Source organism: Lactuca sativa, chromosome 5, assembly GCF_002870075.4.
Source record: "Lactuca sativa cultivar Salinas chromosome 5, Lsat_Salinas_v11, whole genome shotgun sequence".
In the NCBI taxonomy this organism is placed as follows: Eukaryota; Viridiplantae; Streptophyta; class Magnoliopsida; order Asterales; family Asteraceae; genus Lactuca; species Lactuca sativa.
In genome coordinates, this window is record NC_056627.2 from 188383306 (window position 1) to 188401296 (window position 17991).

At 29.1% G+C, this 17991-nt stretch overlaps 1 protein-coding gene and 1 pseudogene across 1 annotated transcript; one reads left to right on the forward strand and one right to left on the reverse strand.

Moving 5' to 3' along the window:
- The first annotated feature begins 9763 nt into the window (after positions 1-9763).
- LOC111882913 (protein XAP5 CIRCADIAN TIMEKEEPER-like) lies at positions 9764-17107 on the forward strand (annotated as a pseudogene).
- On the reverse strand, positions 10725-12487 carry LOC122198270 (urease-like). The gene is made up of 7 exons (XM_052764403.1): positions 12317-12487; positions 11978-12046; positions 11853-11889; positions 11612-11717; positions 11422-11536; positions 11235-11345; positions 10725-11159 (listed from the first exon to the last, which is right to left on the reverse strand). The coding sequence occupies exons 2-6, from the start codon at positions 12007-12009 to the stop codon at positions 11303-11305; spliced, it is 333 nt and encodes a 110-aa protein (XP_052620363.1). The 5' UTR covers positions 12010-12046; positions 12317-12487; the 3' UTR covers positions 10725-11159; positions 11235-11302.
- Positions 17108-17991: the final 884 nt, after the last annotated feature.

Sequence of the window (17991 nt, forward strand, 5' to 3'; positions counted from 1 at the left end):
AATATATTATAACACCCATTTTTACTTATAAAAGTTAATAAATATTAACCTTTGTTTATAAAAATGAAAGTTAAAATATATTGTAATTTTGGCTAAAATGATCAACATGAAAGATGTAGTAGTTGTCAAGACAAAATTGTGGATACAAAGAACGTTGAAAATAAAGTTCGTATGAAAAAATTATGATTTTTATAAGTTTTTGCAAAAATAACAACATATATAATGATGATAATAAAACAGTATGTCACCACTGTTTCTTGCTTATTTATTTTTATTTTTTAAAAATATTTCAACATATTTTTCACATATAAAACCCTTTTTTAACAAAAAAAAAATTAAAAATGTTTTTATACAAAAAATTTTTATGTTAAAAGATTTTTTTGTAGAAATATTATTTTATAAGGCAAACAAAAAACATATTCAAAACTAAACTTTGAAAAAATATATATGTAAAAATATTAAATTTAGGATGAATTCGTAAGAACATTTTGAAATCTGGGCCAAAAGTGTAAATTTCGGATCACATTTGTAATAAAATTTTAAAACTGGGTCTAAATTGTATATTTTGAAAGTGGATGACCTGTTGACCATGTAAAAATGATCAATGTGAATACAATTACCGGTATTCAGAGATTAATCAGAAAATAATATCGAGTCTTAATTGAATATGAGGTCAAAATGTTGACGTGTCGCCGGTAAAAGTATTAGTAGCAACTTTAGTGAGCAATAGCGGTGATTTGTGTCGCCATTAATACCTTTTTTTATAGTGTAGATTTCCTTTTATATATATATATATATATATATATATATATATATATATATATATATATATATATATATATATATATATATATATATATATATATATATATTAAGAGAGAGAGAAAGAGAAAGAAAGAAAGAAATGATCATTTAAGAACTTATAGATCCTGAGAACCCGAGAACCAAAAAAGGACCGTTAGATAAAAAATAATAATGCGTCAAGATGATCTATGACATTTTTCTAAAGGCTTGGAAATAAAAAGAACGGGGGTATCCTATTTCAATTAGTCGGAGGGCATTTTAGGGATAGATAACTTATACCTGATCACGTCAAACCCTTTCCTTATACTCTTTATATCTCTGTTCATCATCAAATCTTTCTCCCTTTCACGTTCTTCATTGACGATAAAATACGATTGCCTCCTCCATCATCTGTCGTCGATCGCCTCCCTCCTCCCTTCACCGGCCACCTCTGCCTCCATCGCCCTCCACTAGGGGTGCAAACGAGCCAAGCTACTCGTGAGCTACTCGAGATCGGATCGTTAAAAGCTCGACTCGAAATCGATTTTAACCGAGCCCGAGCCAAGCTCGAGCTTAATATTAAGCTCATTTATTAAACAAGCTCGAGCGCGAGCCCATGTCACTAAGCTCGATTAGGCTCGCGAGCCTAAACGAGCTTTTATATAATATAATTTATTATTATTTTTATATATTAAAATAAAAACATATTTCGGGATTAGGGATTTAGGGTATTAGTAAACGAGCTTCTTAACGAGCTCAAGTCGAGCTTAAGCTTACTTAGACACGTCAGACAAAAAACGAGCCAAGCCCGAGCCCGATTTGAGGTAGTATAATTATCTACGAGCTCGAGCCGAGCTCAGTACAAGAAGCTCGAATCGAGCCGATCTCGAGCTCGAGCCTCGTATAACTTAAACGAGCCCGAGCCGAGCCTGACCAGGCTCTGGTCGGCTCGACTCGTTTGCACCCCTAACCTCCACACTCCTTGATCTCACGTTCTTCATAGAAAAAACTTCACTGAAGATGCTTTGATTTTGAATCGTTTTTTCCACCATTATTGCACATCCACTCTCCCTTGTTTCTCTATCATCATTGGACTACTCCACTATAATCGAGATATCTCTTCTTCCTTTGTCGTTGTGCCATCATCACCATATATGTTTCTCCTACACATCTATCTGATTTGGTAAACACCTTCATATCTATTTCGATTTCTGATTTTTTGATTCAATCATGTTAGCTTTGATTTGACCTACTGCCTTTACTTTCTTCATATTATAAGTCCACTAGACGAAACCAACACCTATGTAAAAGGAGAAATAAAAGTATTAGGGAATTTTTTTTTGATGATCGATAAAATACCATATTGTCCTTCCTCTTGAGAAATCTATTCTTTGCAACTACTAGTTAGATAACAGAAGGAGAAAAGGAAAAGCGTTGTTCATTTATTCTCATATGTGTAGCTACCATTGCTTGTTTCCTATTTTCTTTCTCTAATCTTAAATACCTCATGGCTTTTAAACATTAAAATCATGTTTTACTTTTGCTTCATATGTGTTGATTTGAATTTCATAGTTGAATTTCAGAACAAAAGAAGCAGAAACTTTCTGAAATAATAGTTGTACTTGAACAATTTGAAGCTTTGATATCATATTTACATGTTATTGGCTTATTGATGTGAAAATAGTTTCTAAATTACTTATCTAGTTACTTGTTATTCATATTTAGGGTTCGTATTCTAGGGAGACCTACATGACCATAAAGTTGATCACATGAATATTCCTTCAACTATTAAGGCGTTATTACAAAAATACTGATAATGACCAATTTTTGTTTGACCTCCAAGTTCAGTTGTAATGACCTTATTGCTTCACAACAATTGTTTGGGATTTTTACTTTTGAATATTGTATTATTCCCTTTCACCTTGATGGATTTTCGACTGTTCGGATTTGGAAAATATCTTTTGTTTGTTTTTAGCACACAACGTGTTTGTGGAAATGCTTCAAATGATGTTTTCACTCTTTATCTTTGTTAATTGTGCTTCTTTATTGGTAATTTCATCCCACTGACTATGGTTCTTGTGACCTACCACCTGAGGATATTTCCAAACCAAATGATTGGCAAGATTTTGCTGACCAGCTAATCACTAAAGATGATGCTACAAAGCCAAATTAGGGAAATATTTGTTAATTATTAGAAGTTAACTTGGAAATCCACATTTACTTTCTCTGTTAAATCGTGCTTTATTTCATAAGTAAAGAATAAGTCGTTTGTAAGATAGTTTAGGAAGATTAAATATATAGCTTAATGTTTGATTTTGGAATCTAATTCTTTTGGCACGAGAACTAAATGTGAAAAAACATTGATTGCTTTTGTATAGCTTTAGCTCAATGTTTAATTTGGTCATTTGTTCTTAACAGGAAATAGTGAAACACAAGATGGAAATAGCACACCGAAAAGAAAGAGGGGAAGACTACAAAACTTACAATTTCAAACGCCAAATGGTTCATTAGAAGGTGTGATTAAACTTGTTATTCTCTTTCTAGAGCTTTAATCATCTATCAAAAAAAATATTTCTGATGCTTTATTGGGCTTAATGGGAATGCGACTTAATCTGGTAAACTTTATATGAGTGTTTCTTTTATACTTAACATAGAAAGAAGTTATAATAGAGAAAATTTGGGAAAGGAGGCTTTCCGCTTTAAGTCCTAAATGTTTTATGAATTTGGCCTTATTACTGTTTCCATTATTTTTGCGTTCAATTTCCCCAATATAGTCATCTTTTGGCACATAGACTTTTTTCTCTAGGGTTCTACGGTTATAAATGAGAGTATTTGGATGGATTATAAAGTGTGTATTCTTATATACCTCGAGCTTTTGATTGTGCATTTGATTTTTGTTACTAGGTAGCTTTTGGGATTCATCTTTTAGAATTGTTATGTCAGTAGCCAAGAAGCATCAACTCTTGTAGCTTAATTTCTACTATTTGTAAGTCACACTTTTCTTTATGTTATTGCATTCGAAATTACAAAATTAAGTGGATTTATTTTTCTAGATATAGAAAAATAAATGAGATATCAAATATTTTATAGAGATAAATTCACTTGAAATTCTTATATACATACATACATATATATATATATGTATATATATATATATATATATATATATATATATATATATATATATATCGTATATTCACATGGAAATATAATGTGGTATATTCACATGTTAACAATACATGATATATTCACATATCACCTAAAATTATTATTTTTACTACCAGAGATTGCTTTGTTGAAACAATCATCATGTTTCCTTGTTTGTTCACAATAAGTTATTTATTTGATCATCTTTAAAAGCACTAAACTTTAGTTTATATGTAAATCACATGTGAATCACATATGAATTACATGTGATTCATATGTAAATTACATGTAATGCACATTCACGAGTGAGCACATATGAATTACATGTGATTCACATTTAAATAACATGTAATTCACATATGAATTACATGTGATTCACATGTAATTCACGTATGAATATCACATATGGATTACATGTGATGCACATGCAAATGACATGTAATTCACATATGAATCACATGTAAATCACGAGTGAACATATATGAATTACATGTGATTCACATTTAATCACATGTAATTCACATATGAATCACATGTGATTCACGTATAAATCACATGTAATTCACATATGAATTACATGTGATTCACATTTAAATCATGAGTGAAAACATATGAATTAAATGTGATTCAAATGTAAATAACATGTAATTCACATATGAATTACATGTGATTCACATGTAAGTCACATGTAATTCACATATGAATCACATGTGATTCACATGTAAATCACAAGTGAATCACATATGAAGTACATGTGATTCACATGTAAATTACAAGTGAATCACATAAGAATTACGTCTATATGCACACATGCATTTTGTATGGGTGTTCTTCGATATTTTTTTTTAATTTCTTGTGATTCTTACATTTGAATCTTAAAAGATACAATCACATGTGAATATCACATTACAAGGCGAATCCCCGCGTATTGTGCGGGCATTTAATTATTTAATTAAAATAATAACTTTTAAGAAACTTTAATTTATTATTTATATATGAAAAACCAATGTTAGAAGCAAAACAAAACATATAGTTACCTTGTTTGTTTTATAAACAACCATGGTTTTATATCATTGGTTATTTCTACTATAAGTTTATTATTTTATAAAACGTTTAAGTTGTGTAAATTTGATATCAAACGTATTAAGTTGTGTAGATTGTATAAAAATGTGTGCTAATATCTAATATAACGAATAATAAATAGTATGGGAAAAAAAACTACAACTTTTAATTATATAAAACTTCTACCACATCTACTATAACATTTATATCAACAAAACTTATTAAACCCTTATAAATCAAATAAAAATATATAGAACTCAACATACATTTGGTATACATAAACATTATTATCCCCTAAAAAAATTGTGTTGTAATAACCATTGATGTGATAAAACTCATTGTTTCGACACTTCATATTTAAAATCACAAATCTCTTCAAACACATGATTTTTTCTATCACAACTTACTTGTATACTACTAATATAGTTATAATGTGTATAGGTAAGAGGAAAATAAAAAGACATTACATATTAATAACCATATGTTAAAAACTCTTGAATGTGTAAGTATTTAAATAATAACATGCATAAGTCTAATCTTTATATACAATTATAATAGCTCAAAATAATAATAATAATAATAATAATAATAATAATAATAATAATAATAATATCCTATAAATATAATGTTACAAATGTGTTTACACACACACATACACACACACACACACACACACACATATATATATATATATATATATATATATATATATATATATATATAGACACTCACACACATACAAACATTTTAGTCACCAATAACTTAGATAACCCATCTTCACGAAGTCTTCCTTATGGAAAAGAGAAAGAAATCCATCTTAAGTTATTTTCCAAACATAATGAAATAGTCTTCAATTATTGTGTTCGGATTTGTTCATCATTGATTAGTTGTTATACAATGAAGAAAATCATCTTCCGTTTACTTTTTCATATATAAGACAATATTACTTGTAAAAGAAAAATCATGTTAAAACGTTATTTTGTTTGAAGCTTCCAATCTACCATACAATCACCTAAAAAATTATAAATCCTACGAAAATAATCTACCAATGTGAAGTATATATATATACCAAGATTAATCAATTAGTTTCATAAGTATCATTAAGTATAAAACTCTTAAATGGTAATTAAAAACCATTATTACAAAGAAATATGAAAAGACATAAGTTTCAAAACAATGTAGTGCTTAGAAAACTGTCTCTATCATACATACTTATAAAGTTAGCATTTTTTTCTTGAATCTCATGCATTTGAAATCCCGATTTTTTAACATTCTCAAACCACATTCATTTGAAACCCCCTTTTTTAACTAATGCAATTCAAAAGTTTTCTTAATTATGATTTAACACTCAAAAGTTTTATAACTTATATTATGTTTAATTAGCATTTAGTGAAATGTTTACTATAAATAGGTCAATCTTTTTGTGTTTTTTGTGTTATATAAAATCTTACATGTAAGAAGGATGTCATACCATCAATGCTTTGCTTGGAATATCTTTCAACCAAAACAAATGAAGATTTTCTATTCTTTCTTTATATTTAGTTTCTCATTTAATCGTTATATGTGATTTGTATGTATTACTCAATCTTGAATGTGACTGTCCAAACATCAATGTTTTGCTTGGAATATCTTTATGATTCTTCTTTTTCAAGAAAAATATTTTGATTGTAGGTTAGTGAAGAATTATAATCAAGTTTCTATGGTTGAATAGTGTTAAATGAAGAAACAAGATTCAGAAAACAGATATAGTTTTTTTTTGTTTGAGCAAAGTTGATGAATATTAGTTTTTTCTTTTGATTTAAATGTATGTTTATGTAACATCTTTATTTATATATTCAACCACCCAATGCTCTTATTTATTGATTGTAGTTTTTCTATTCTGATTATGTTTATTTTCTATTATTTTTTTGTTAAGTTATCCTACACAACATATTTAAAAGACAATATTTAAAAGGATAACATAATTTTTAACATTTGATATGTAATAATTATGATAGACGTATCATGATATGTTCTTCATATGAAAGTAATTTATCCATATTAATACGAAAAGAATTACATATGACATTTACGAAAATATATATATTATATGTGATTTGTTTAACATGTATATGCACCTATGTATGTTATAAATTTATAATTAAATATCTTCATGTTTAATAATTGAAGGGATTAAAATGATGCATCAAAACCAATTATTTAGACGAATATAATAATAATAATAATAGTAATAATAATAATAATAATAATAATAATAATAATAATAATAAATACACATTTCCAAGTACCGCATTTATTTGAAACTCACACTACACCTCAAGAGTTTTCTAATTTATGAATATTTGTTAGTTACAACTCAAGAGTTTTTAACTTATGATTATGAATCAGTAATCACTAATAACTTTTTATTTTCCTTTCTTTTATAAGGTTGTAAAGTTTTACTCATTAAAAACATTAATGTATTTGAAGATATTTTTGATTTAAATATGAAGATTTAATATTAATGTTATAATAGATGATTTAGTGTTTTTATGTTATTAAAAGTTATAGTGTTTATTTTTCATATTTTTTTATTATTCGTTGTATATATATATCTTTTTTAATACAAATGTTATAATAGATGTTTTTCTATTTTTTATGTTTTCAAAAGTTACAGTTCATATTTTTGTTCATACATTTTATTACTTGTTATATTATCATTCATTTGATATATAATTTACACAATATTAAACGGTTTATAAATTTATCAAATAGTTGTATATATCACAATGACTTAAAAATTAAACTATAATGTTCAATAAAACTAATATGGTAACTATATATTTGCTTTACTACTAACATTTTGTTTCAAAATAGAAATATTAAATAATAATTTGGTAAAAACTATTATTTTAACTATATAATTCTATTATCGCGCAATGCGCGGGGATTCGCCTAGTTATAAGATATATGTGGTGTTGAACTTATAAAGTGTATGATTTTCTTGGAATGAGATTATGTGTGATTAATTACCTTGAAGGTGAAAGGGTGTGGGGTTTCAAATGCATGAGGTGTTGGCAAATTTTTATGGGGTTTCAAATGAATGAGATTCAAGAAAAAATGTTAGCTTTATAAGTATGTATGATATAATCACATGTGAATCTTACAAGATATATATATATATATATATATATATATATATATATATATATATATATATATATATATATATATATATATATATATATATGAGTGTTCTTCATTAATCATTTTTTATTATTATTTTCATGTAGACTTGGAATAATTTTTGAAAAATACTGAACAGGTGAAAAATGATAAATTAAAGAAAATATGTAAATATTCACACGAAGACATGAAAAGGCCTTGAAATTTTATAGCATTTTTGTTTTGTATATTTATTTTTATATCGAATAAAATATTTGTATAGTTGTGTTTATAGATTAGTAATAAAAATGAGTTTTTTATGATTTAATTATGAATATTATAGTATAAAAAATATGCATATAAGCAGTAGAAAAGATATGCATATATACACCTAAAATGTTGATTTTTTTGGTTAAAAAAATTATAGATTTTTCAAAATAATCTAGTTTTTTTTTTGTTTTTTTAGTTTACTGTTTTAAAAACATTCCGTTTTAAAAGTATTTTTTTTTCAAATTCATGTTTCCTTAAAAAATTTAAAAAATCTGCATTATAAAAAAAACGAAAATTACTATTTTTTTAAAACAAACTCCGAAAATTAAATTAATTATGTTAATTTTTAGATATTTTTATTAATATTTCTAAGAACACAAAGATTAAACATTAAATGAGATAGGTAAAATGATTACGCCCTTAATGAATTAATTTTGATCTAATGCTGCACTTTTAGTTCTTGCGTTCTTGGGAAACTATGAGTTCTCAACGGAACTCACTATATATATATATATATATATATATATATATATATATATATATATATATATATATATATATATATATATATATATATATATATATATATATATGCTTAATAAAAACCTCCCTTAAACGCCACGTGTCCATCTTATACACAAACAAGATGACACGTGCCATTTTCCACCTACTTACCCAATTTTTCCTGCCCATTCAATTAATTTCAGTTACATTCAATACCAAATCTTATTCCCTACAAGTTAGTAGCCAATTTTGGGCAATTTCGGTTTAGTCATCTCTATCCCTATCTCCATTTACTGCTTTTAATAGACGTTGCCTTCTCCTCCACAACCACCATAGGCTATTTCCTCACCCTTTATCTATACCTACAGGTTTTTATCTTTCTCAACCCAAAGATCTCAGGCAGTCGCAACTTAATTTTCACCTTTTTTCAAGTTTACACAAGGAGTAAAGGTCCGTCTGGATATTTAACTCCTACACGAACTGATTGGATGCAAGTTTTTTTTTTTTCTAAGTGAATGGTCATATGGAATCCAATTAAAGGTTTTGATTTTGGCATAGTGAATGGTTAGAGAGAGTTTGATTGAGATCGATTGAAGTTTATTTTACTTGTTATAATTTTTTTTTCTACTTTTCCATTCGGTGTAGATATGTTTTACATAATCATGTTCTATTCTTATCGATTTTCTTGATTATGTATTCCTATTGCTTTGATCAATACATTTGGGTCTATGAAATTTCAAGATTTTGGGTTTGCGATTTTTACTGTTCTTTTAATGATGTATAGGTCAGTGGGTGAATTCACTGAATGGATTTTCAAGTATGCATCGTATTTGAAAGAACTTGGCTGGGAAAGATGTATGTTAAAGGACCGTATACAAAGGTATCAGAATTTGATTCTTAAAGAATGTATTAGACACTATCTTAAAGGCTATGAAGTAGATTTGGGCCATATGGCCATGAATCAACACATACATTCAATTTGTTGTATATCCATGCATCTACATGTGCATCTTGCAATCAGTTGTTGTATATCCATACTGATTTCTATGACCTAATTCAATGGATTGCAATTTACCCTAGCTAAGGGTAGCATAAGCCTGTAAAGTGTAAATCTGACCGTCATGATTTTACTTTTATCGGTCAATTACCTGAGGTTCTGTAATGTGTTAAGGTCCCATTATATCTTTATCAGTGCCATCGATCTATTCTCGAGTGTTTTGGGGGTTAATTTTAATTTGGTTGACATTATAAATCTGATTAGATTCATAAGACTGCTTTCAAGAAGGAAACAGTTGGGCCTGTCATAAGGGAGCAATATGTTGAAAAGGTTAGTCACCGATTCAAACATTCTTTCTCCTTTCACTCTACTTACTACTTACACTACTAGAAACATGGGTTTTAGAGACGGACGAATCCATCGCTATTCCGTCGCTAAATGTTGTTTGCGATGGATCAGCGACGGATTCACTCTATAGGTAATTTAAATGTGGCTAATTTCTCAGCGAGGGTTTTAGCGACATATCGGTTTTTCCTTGCGACAAATATAGCGACAGAATATCTGTCACTAAATGTCACTCAATACATTTACTCAGGACATTGGCGACAGATTTTGATAAAGTCATTCCGTCGCTATTCTGTCGCAAATTTCTGTGATCAGTTTTTTTTCCGTAGCTAATCCCTTGCAAAATTCATATACTTATTTTTTTTCCGTCGTTGATCCGACGCAAACTTTAGATATGATTTTTTTTCCCATAGCTAATCCCTCGCAAAATTCATACATTAATTTTTTTTTAATTCACTGATCTGTTGCAAACATGTAATATCATTTTTTATTATGATTCTAAACAAAAAAAAAATACTACAATCATCAAATTATTATACAAAAAAACATCAATAATGACACAACCAAACATTACAATACCAAAACTATCAAAGTTCCCCAAAGTATCATTCAAAAAACATTCAAAACCAAAATTTTATATGCTAGTGGAGATCCTTCTATAATGATACCATTACTGCAAATTAAATAACACACACAATTATTGTTTATACAGAAATACCAAAAGAAACAGGTTTTGATAACTTAACTTGGTACTAGCTTTGGAATTGCCGAATCCTCTTGCACGTACTGATTCCATTACTGTTTTGACATTGGAATCAGTGACAGGGTTGTTTGCAATTGCATGTACTGATTCCATTACTTGCATGCCACCAATTTTTACAAGAGTGACAGATTTTGCATCCCCTGGCTGCAAAAGTAAACTTAAGTGCATATTTATTTTTAATTTACATAACATATAGTGCCTTAAGGTGAAGTATTTGACCTCAAATCTAGTAGTTGTTCCTGTGGGTATATTTAGTCTCATGCCATATGTTTTTCTTTGATCAAAAATTAAACTTGGATTGACCTCGATAAAATGGTAATGGCTTCCAACCTATAAAAATAGTATTTATTTAAGTAATTATATAAGAGAAAAATATTAAAATGTGAAAAGGAAAGTAGGAAGCCACCTGTATTGGTCTATATATCCATTGTTAGTTACTTTAAGGACTACTGCTTCCTTTCCAGAATTAAGCATTATATATCTATGTCTGAAGTTTAGTTCTCCAGGAATCTTACAACTTTCTACAAATATCCATCAAATTTGGCACCCAAGATAAGTAAAATGGATCTGAAAAGATGAAAGTACAGATTGCTGACCTGGAAGAAAAGATCCATGTAAAGCTATTTCAAGATTTCCATTTTCACAAGATACTGGATCATCTACAGTAATTAACTTTGTTCCATCAGGAAAGGTTCCCTCTACCTAAACATAATTTAAGCATCAATGAAAAAGAGTTGATGCAAATTGATCAACTCGGGTAGTAAAGTGGGACAGATTTTAGTGCTTATGTAACAGATCACCTTCTAGTTGACAAAAAAGTCTAAAAAATATACGTACATCTATATCTTCTCTCCCAGTAGCATGAAAGTTGTAGCTATCACCATTACACACAGGAAGAATAAGCTTCTAAAAAAAATTAAAAAATGACCTGTTTTGCAAAATGAAAATTAAGCGAATACTACCTCAACATATATCTCTCCCTTCCTTTCTTCATCAATTATCCCACAGGTTTGACTGACGTTTCATGAGAACTAATAAGAAAAAAGAGCAGACTTATTAGTAATATTAAGTATGTGTATCATTAAATCAACTAATTAAGTCAATAAACAACATTCACATGTAATCCAACGCTTAGTGTAAATTAAAGGTCTTAGTAGTTTCAAGAATAATGTAAGAGTGTTCTCTAGTATTGATGCAGCAACCTGTGATATGGTGAAAGTTCATGTAAAAAAGCATTTGGATTTTTCTCAATATGAAAAATAATAGATGAAAATGATAAATTTATAATGGAGATAAGATACCTTGTCAGGGTTATTTTTGTTAACTACAACACCAACTGCTCCACCAAGAGACCTTCCAAAGGCAACTAGTTGAGAAGTGTCAATGTCTGTCCTCTAGCTGAGATGATCTGGAAAAGCCTAGTTGAAATGTATGTGATTGAGTTTGAATAAATTAAATAAAAAAAAGAAAAAAGAAAAGGAAAATCATTTTAATGGATTATGGCTAGAATGAAACCTGAGCATCCCTAATGATTCCTTGTTGAGAAGGATAACCACCACTAGCACCATATCTATTTATTGTCAACAAGATAAAGATTATAATTAACTGCATCTAGAATTAACTCCAATCCCTACAAGTCATTATCCATCTATTTGTTTAAACGGTTTCCTTTAGTTTTATGGTTAATTATTATCTAACACCATATTCAATTAACTTTGGATCCAAAACATGAAACTTACTTGACCTAAAACAAATAGATCCCCATGGATGAGATCCCTTTCTCTATATAGTACAGTTTAGTGTTCAAGTTGAACTTATAGGAACGAAATGAACTCTCGTATGAATCATTTAGGTAAGCTAAAACTTAAAATACTTTCAAATATCGATCAGCAATGAAGATATGTTAAAACTTAAATTACCTTCAAATATTGACCGCCAATAAAGATAAGAGCCCTAGAACAAACCCGTGTCATGTGACAAGGTTGATCAACCTAAGAGAAAAGAGAATAAGATAAGATAATGTTTTCCAGTTGCCTCTCAAGTTTTAGCTCATTTGACCTCAATCTGAGTGCCTACAAAAGACACCTGTTTATGAATATACTATCTAAAAAAGATATGACATTGTATTTTTAACTTAGTTAATTAAATTTATACCTTCTCTTCTAATCCAATAACTTCATAAGCCAATAGCTTGGAACGTTCATCAGCTGCACTACATTCTAACTGAGGATTTCCATACCCTGTACTCATAGCCTCAAGTCCCAACTAATCACATAAATAAATAAAACATATTTCAAAATTCAATCACCAAGTTAATGTTTATTGCATCTTATTAGATAAGATACTAACCACTTAAGCCTTAATTTCTTCCTACAATCTCTCCATATCCAACTTTAACTAGTTCACAATGCCTCTCTGCAAAAGAAACAAAAAAAGATTTACAATAATTAAAATTTTCTTTTTCTAAATGATTATCTTAGAAAATCAACAACCTGTTGGTTATAAATGTCAGTAAGTGCTGATCTTTTCCAGAAACTTATTCAACAACTATATTAATCAAAAACAATTATATATAAGGGTATTAAAGGGAAATCACAATGTCATTGTCCCTATAGTAATGAGTAAGATACCTGAAATACCCTGGGCACTTGCTGCATGAGCAAGCATCATCTTTCCATTAGCATCACCAATGCAATACAAGTGAGGGACCTAAAAAGACCAATATTTTATCATTTTATGTTTAAAGAAATAAACTTAAAAAAAATCCAATTAAAATTTTGATGTCAATTTTGAGTCAATACTAGTTCTCCCTTTGAGACAATCACTCTCATGCGTTCATCAACAGGAATAAAACCACATTGTGTTTGAACATTCACCTATAAAAATCAAAAAAGACAATAATGCCCTCTGTATTTTCATCATCAAAAATATCCTAAAACCCTAAACCCTAAGAAATGCAGCTTTGTAGATGTATTGATGAGTTCACTTACACTCTCAAGACCAAGCCCTTCTATGAATGGAGCTCTTCCAGTTGCAATAAGAGCATCATCTACCTGTAACAAATAATAAATTCACAGAGGTAAAATGACCTCCTGATGATCACATGACCATATCCTGAAAAGACTACTATATAAGTGGATAAAAACATGTAACAATACATACCAGTTACATCTTTCTATCTTGAATTTGCAAGCATGCAACAAAGTCTTTGTATTTATTTATCTATTGATTTGAAGTATGCAGAGTATGCTCTGCTAAAAAATGATGTAGAGTTCGTTGCTAAAGAGCCACATTCAACTTTTCTTTTCAACAACTATTTTCAACAAACAGTAAATTGCCAGTTGTTTTCTTTTACGTACACACTATTCATCAATTGTAACATCAATTTGCAGCTAGTACTATCATCTAACACATAACATTGGCCTAAAATTATGCATATCATCCATAAGGTTCAAAATTACCTTCTAAGTTAATCAAATTTGTAAGAACAAGATCTTGGAGGGGATAACCACCATAGTTTTCAAGCAACCAATAGATCGAACTATGTTGGCAGGAAACATCGAGTGGACGAGGAAAGGAGACGAACCAAGAGGAAATCCAACGAGAATGTTCCTTAGCGTTGCTTCAACTCAACTTCAAAGAGGGGATATACAGGTAAGAGAGGCGATGCAGGCGGATGGTGGTGGAGGTTATTTCTAGGGGGAGGAGGGAATTGAGTCGACGTACTATGGTTTAGGGTTTTGAGAGGAAATCGTGTTTAGGGATTTTGGGGGGAAATTTAGAGAGGATGAAAATAAAACGAGGGAACAAAGAAAAATTTAGCGCATAGTGAAAAAAAGGGAGTGGGCCTTTCAGCGACCGATTGGCGATGCCCAAGAAAAAAATCCTCTGTTTCTAAGAAATCTGTCGTTGTTCCCTAGCTAAAGATCTTTAAATTTGCTACAAATTAGCAAGGGATTCCTTTTGTCGAAAAAAAAGACCAATCTGTCGCTAAGCCCTCGGTAACCCCTCACTAAAATTCTGAAATTAATTTGGTTGAGGTATTTGTGAAATCTGTAGCTGATCCCTCGGAAAACCTTAGCTAATTAGCTATAGAAAAGTTCCGTCGCTGATTCCGTTGCTGAAAGTCAGGTTTCTAGTAGTGTTACAAAACTAACTTTGAATTTCACTAAACTATACTTGTATACATTGGGTTACCATTCGAGTCAAGATTGAAGAAGAAGAAAAAGAGAAACTTAAAGCTACAACAAGAATGAGTAACATTAAGTCATTAACATTTGTATATTTTCATGTGTACAGTTAATATTCATTCTTAATTGCTAATTTTATATTTTTCTATTACTATAGGGAAGAGGAGCTTCAATTACAAAAACAAAAAAGTGGAAAATCAAAGCTAACCCATAGCTATCTTTTCTGAAGATATTGAAAACGAGGAAGAAGAAGAAGAAGACAGGGAGGATAGTAAGCATATGTTTAGTTTATTTTTTGTTATTTTAAGTTCATTTAATAAAATACTTCTCTTTTTTATACGCATTAACTTAAATTAATGTTCTTATGTATATAGAAAAACAAAAATCAAATACATTTGGTTGTAGAGGCTTTGGCAAAGATCCGACAGTAGAAACTACCTTTTTGCTTGATAGGTTTGATTGAAAACTCTCAAAAAATAAAATAAAAACATTTATAAATCTTATATTTTTTGCTGATTAATTGTCACCATCATAGTGTGAAGCATACCTGGCAGAGGAGCAAGCTAAACGTGAAAAAGTAATTTAATATTATAAAATTTTATCTTGTATTTTATTAATTTAAAAAAAAAACTATGTGCTTAATTTCTAAATCATATGTTAATTACATTACAGATGAGGCTCTTGAAATCACTTATAGTTAGTGGGATGGTGCAGGACATCGAAGAGTCATGCAGGTAATTCTTAATTTCTTATGTTCTAAATATGGATAAATTATCATTTTACCCCATCCTTGTGGTTTTTAGGTTAGAAAATGGGATACAATTAGCGAGTTTTTACAAGCTGTTTAGCAATAACTTGCACTTGAATTTAGAGAAATATGAATAGCTTCAGTTGAAAATCTTTCATATGTGAAAGAGGATCTCATTATTCCACATGTATGTAATAATGTAACATTCACCATTTTAAAAAAATTAATCCAAATTAAAAAAATTAAGATGATACTAATAGATAACTATCGTCTATTTTCAGCAACACGATTTCTATGAGTTGATTGTGAACAAAGCTAGGGAAAAAAGTGGGTGAGCATTTTTTTCATTTTTTATATATTATTATTATTATTATTAATAATTGGAGTATGAAGTTTGCACTTCTTACAATAATTAATGTTTTTTTTTTATTTACTTTTTAATATCTATAGTTTTTCCACTTTGATATGCATGAAGATGTGCTAACGATTGTTGATGCAACCATAGAAAAAGATGAGGTAATAATGTTTAATTTGATTATCTAGATTTATAATGTAGCCAAAATCCACTTTGTAGAAAATTTAGTTATAGAAAAAAAAAATTAATATAGGGATTAATATATGGTAAATTTTATATATTGGCTTTGTTTGATTGATAGTCATATATTGGTAAAGTTGTTGAGAGTGGCTGATATGAGAAGAACAAGCACATTGTGCAAAAAGGACGGTAAATAGGATGCAAGCGAACCAATTATGCATTGTATTTGTTGGCTGTTTATCACATCATACTTTTCTGTTGTAACACTTTTATAAAAGGAAGTTTATTTTTTTCATTTATTTTACCTCTAATAGTGGATTATTTGGTGCAATTAAAATAGATTTACAAAACTACCATGAAATTTTTTTCATTTATTTATGCATCCCTTTAAATGCAAAAATAGCAATGTACTTTTGTAAATATCTAATTAGCATATTATAGCATCATATTTTTCTGTAGGGGTGAGCAAAAACCAAACAGATAAATGAAAAACCGCAATAATCCGCAACCGAAAAACCGAAACCGATGGTGCGGATTTTATGTTTTTGAAAAACCGAATTTATTGGTGCAGTGCGGTTTTTATTTAGAAACCGGACCACCAAAACCGAACCGCACCGCAAGCTTATTAAGGATAAAATAATTAGGTATTAAGTTTAATGTGTGAGTTTGTCACTTTGTGTTTATAACCTAATGATTATGTGTAAAGTGTCAACACTATGTGGGCTATAACTTGCAAGTTTGTAACTTCTAAGCACAAATTAAATAAAAAAATGAGTTTGAGAATATATGTTGCAAATGAAGTGATCAAGTAAACAACATAAAAAACTCTAAGTTACAGATTCTAAATGTGTGAAAACAAAATGACATCATATCATACAATCATAAATCTTCACATGAGCACCACGGTTAAAAAAAATTATACCGGTGAACATAAAAAACTGCACCATATGTTTGACTCGGTTTAAAACCGACACCGAACCAGTACAAACTGAAATCACAATCAAAAACCGCAAAACCGAACCACTGAAAATTTACACCCAACGGTTTCTAGAATTCAAAAACCGCACCTTGCGGTTTGCTGTTCGGACCTAAAACCGCACCATGCTCACCCCTACTTTTCTATTATAAGAGTTTTATAACATATAGTCTAATTTTTTTCATTTTTTTTACTTACAGGGCAAAAAGGATAATGTACATTTTTTATTGTCTTATAAGTATATTATAGTAAATTATACTCAGATGACAGAAAATCCAAAAAAAAAAAAATGTCTGCTGCATCATAATCTCATGGTATATCTCTTGCATATGTTATTCATTTTAACCAATATGGTAATAGTATTAGTTTATTGTCCATATGTAGTATGATTTATTTATTTATCAACCTTTTATATAGTAATGTTATCATTATATCATCAAATTATCATGTAAAATTTTACCATTTGAAGTGAACAATTTTGTAACTGTGGTTCTCACGAGTTACAATTAACCTTTTATACCTTATAT

Excerpts from the sequence above, each read along its gene's own strand:
- LOC122198270 (XM_052764403.1), bottom strand. The coding sequence starts at position 12,009 with ATGAAGAAAGGAAGGGAGAGATATATGTTGAG. Across the intron at positions 11,890-11,977 it reads AGGGAGAGATATATGTTGAG|CTACAACTTTCATGCTACTG; the intron begins GTAGTATTCGCT and ends TAATGGTGATAG. Across the intron at positions 11,718-11,852 it reads CTGGGAGAGAAGATATAGAT|GTAGAGGGAACCTTTCCTGA; the intron begins GTACGTATATTT and ends AATTATGTTTAG.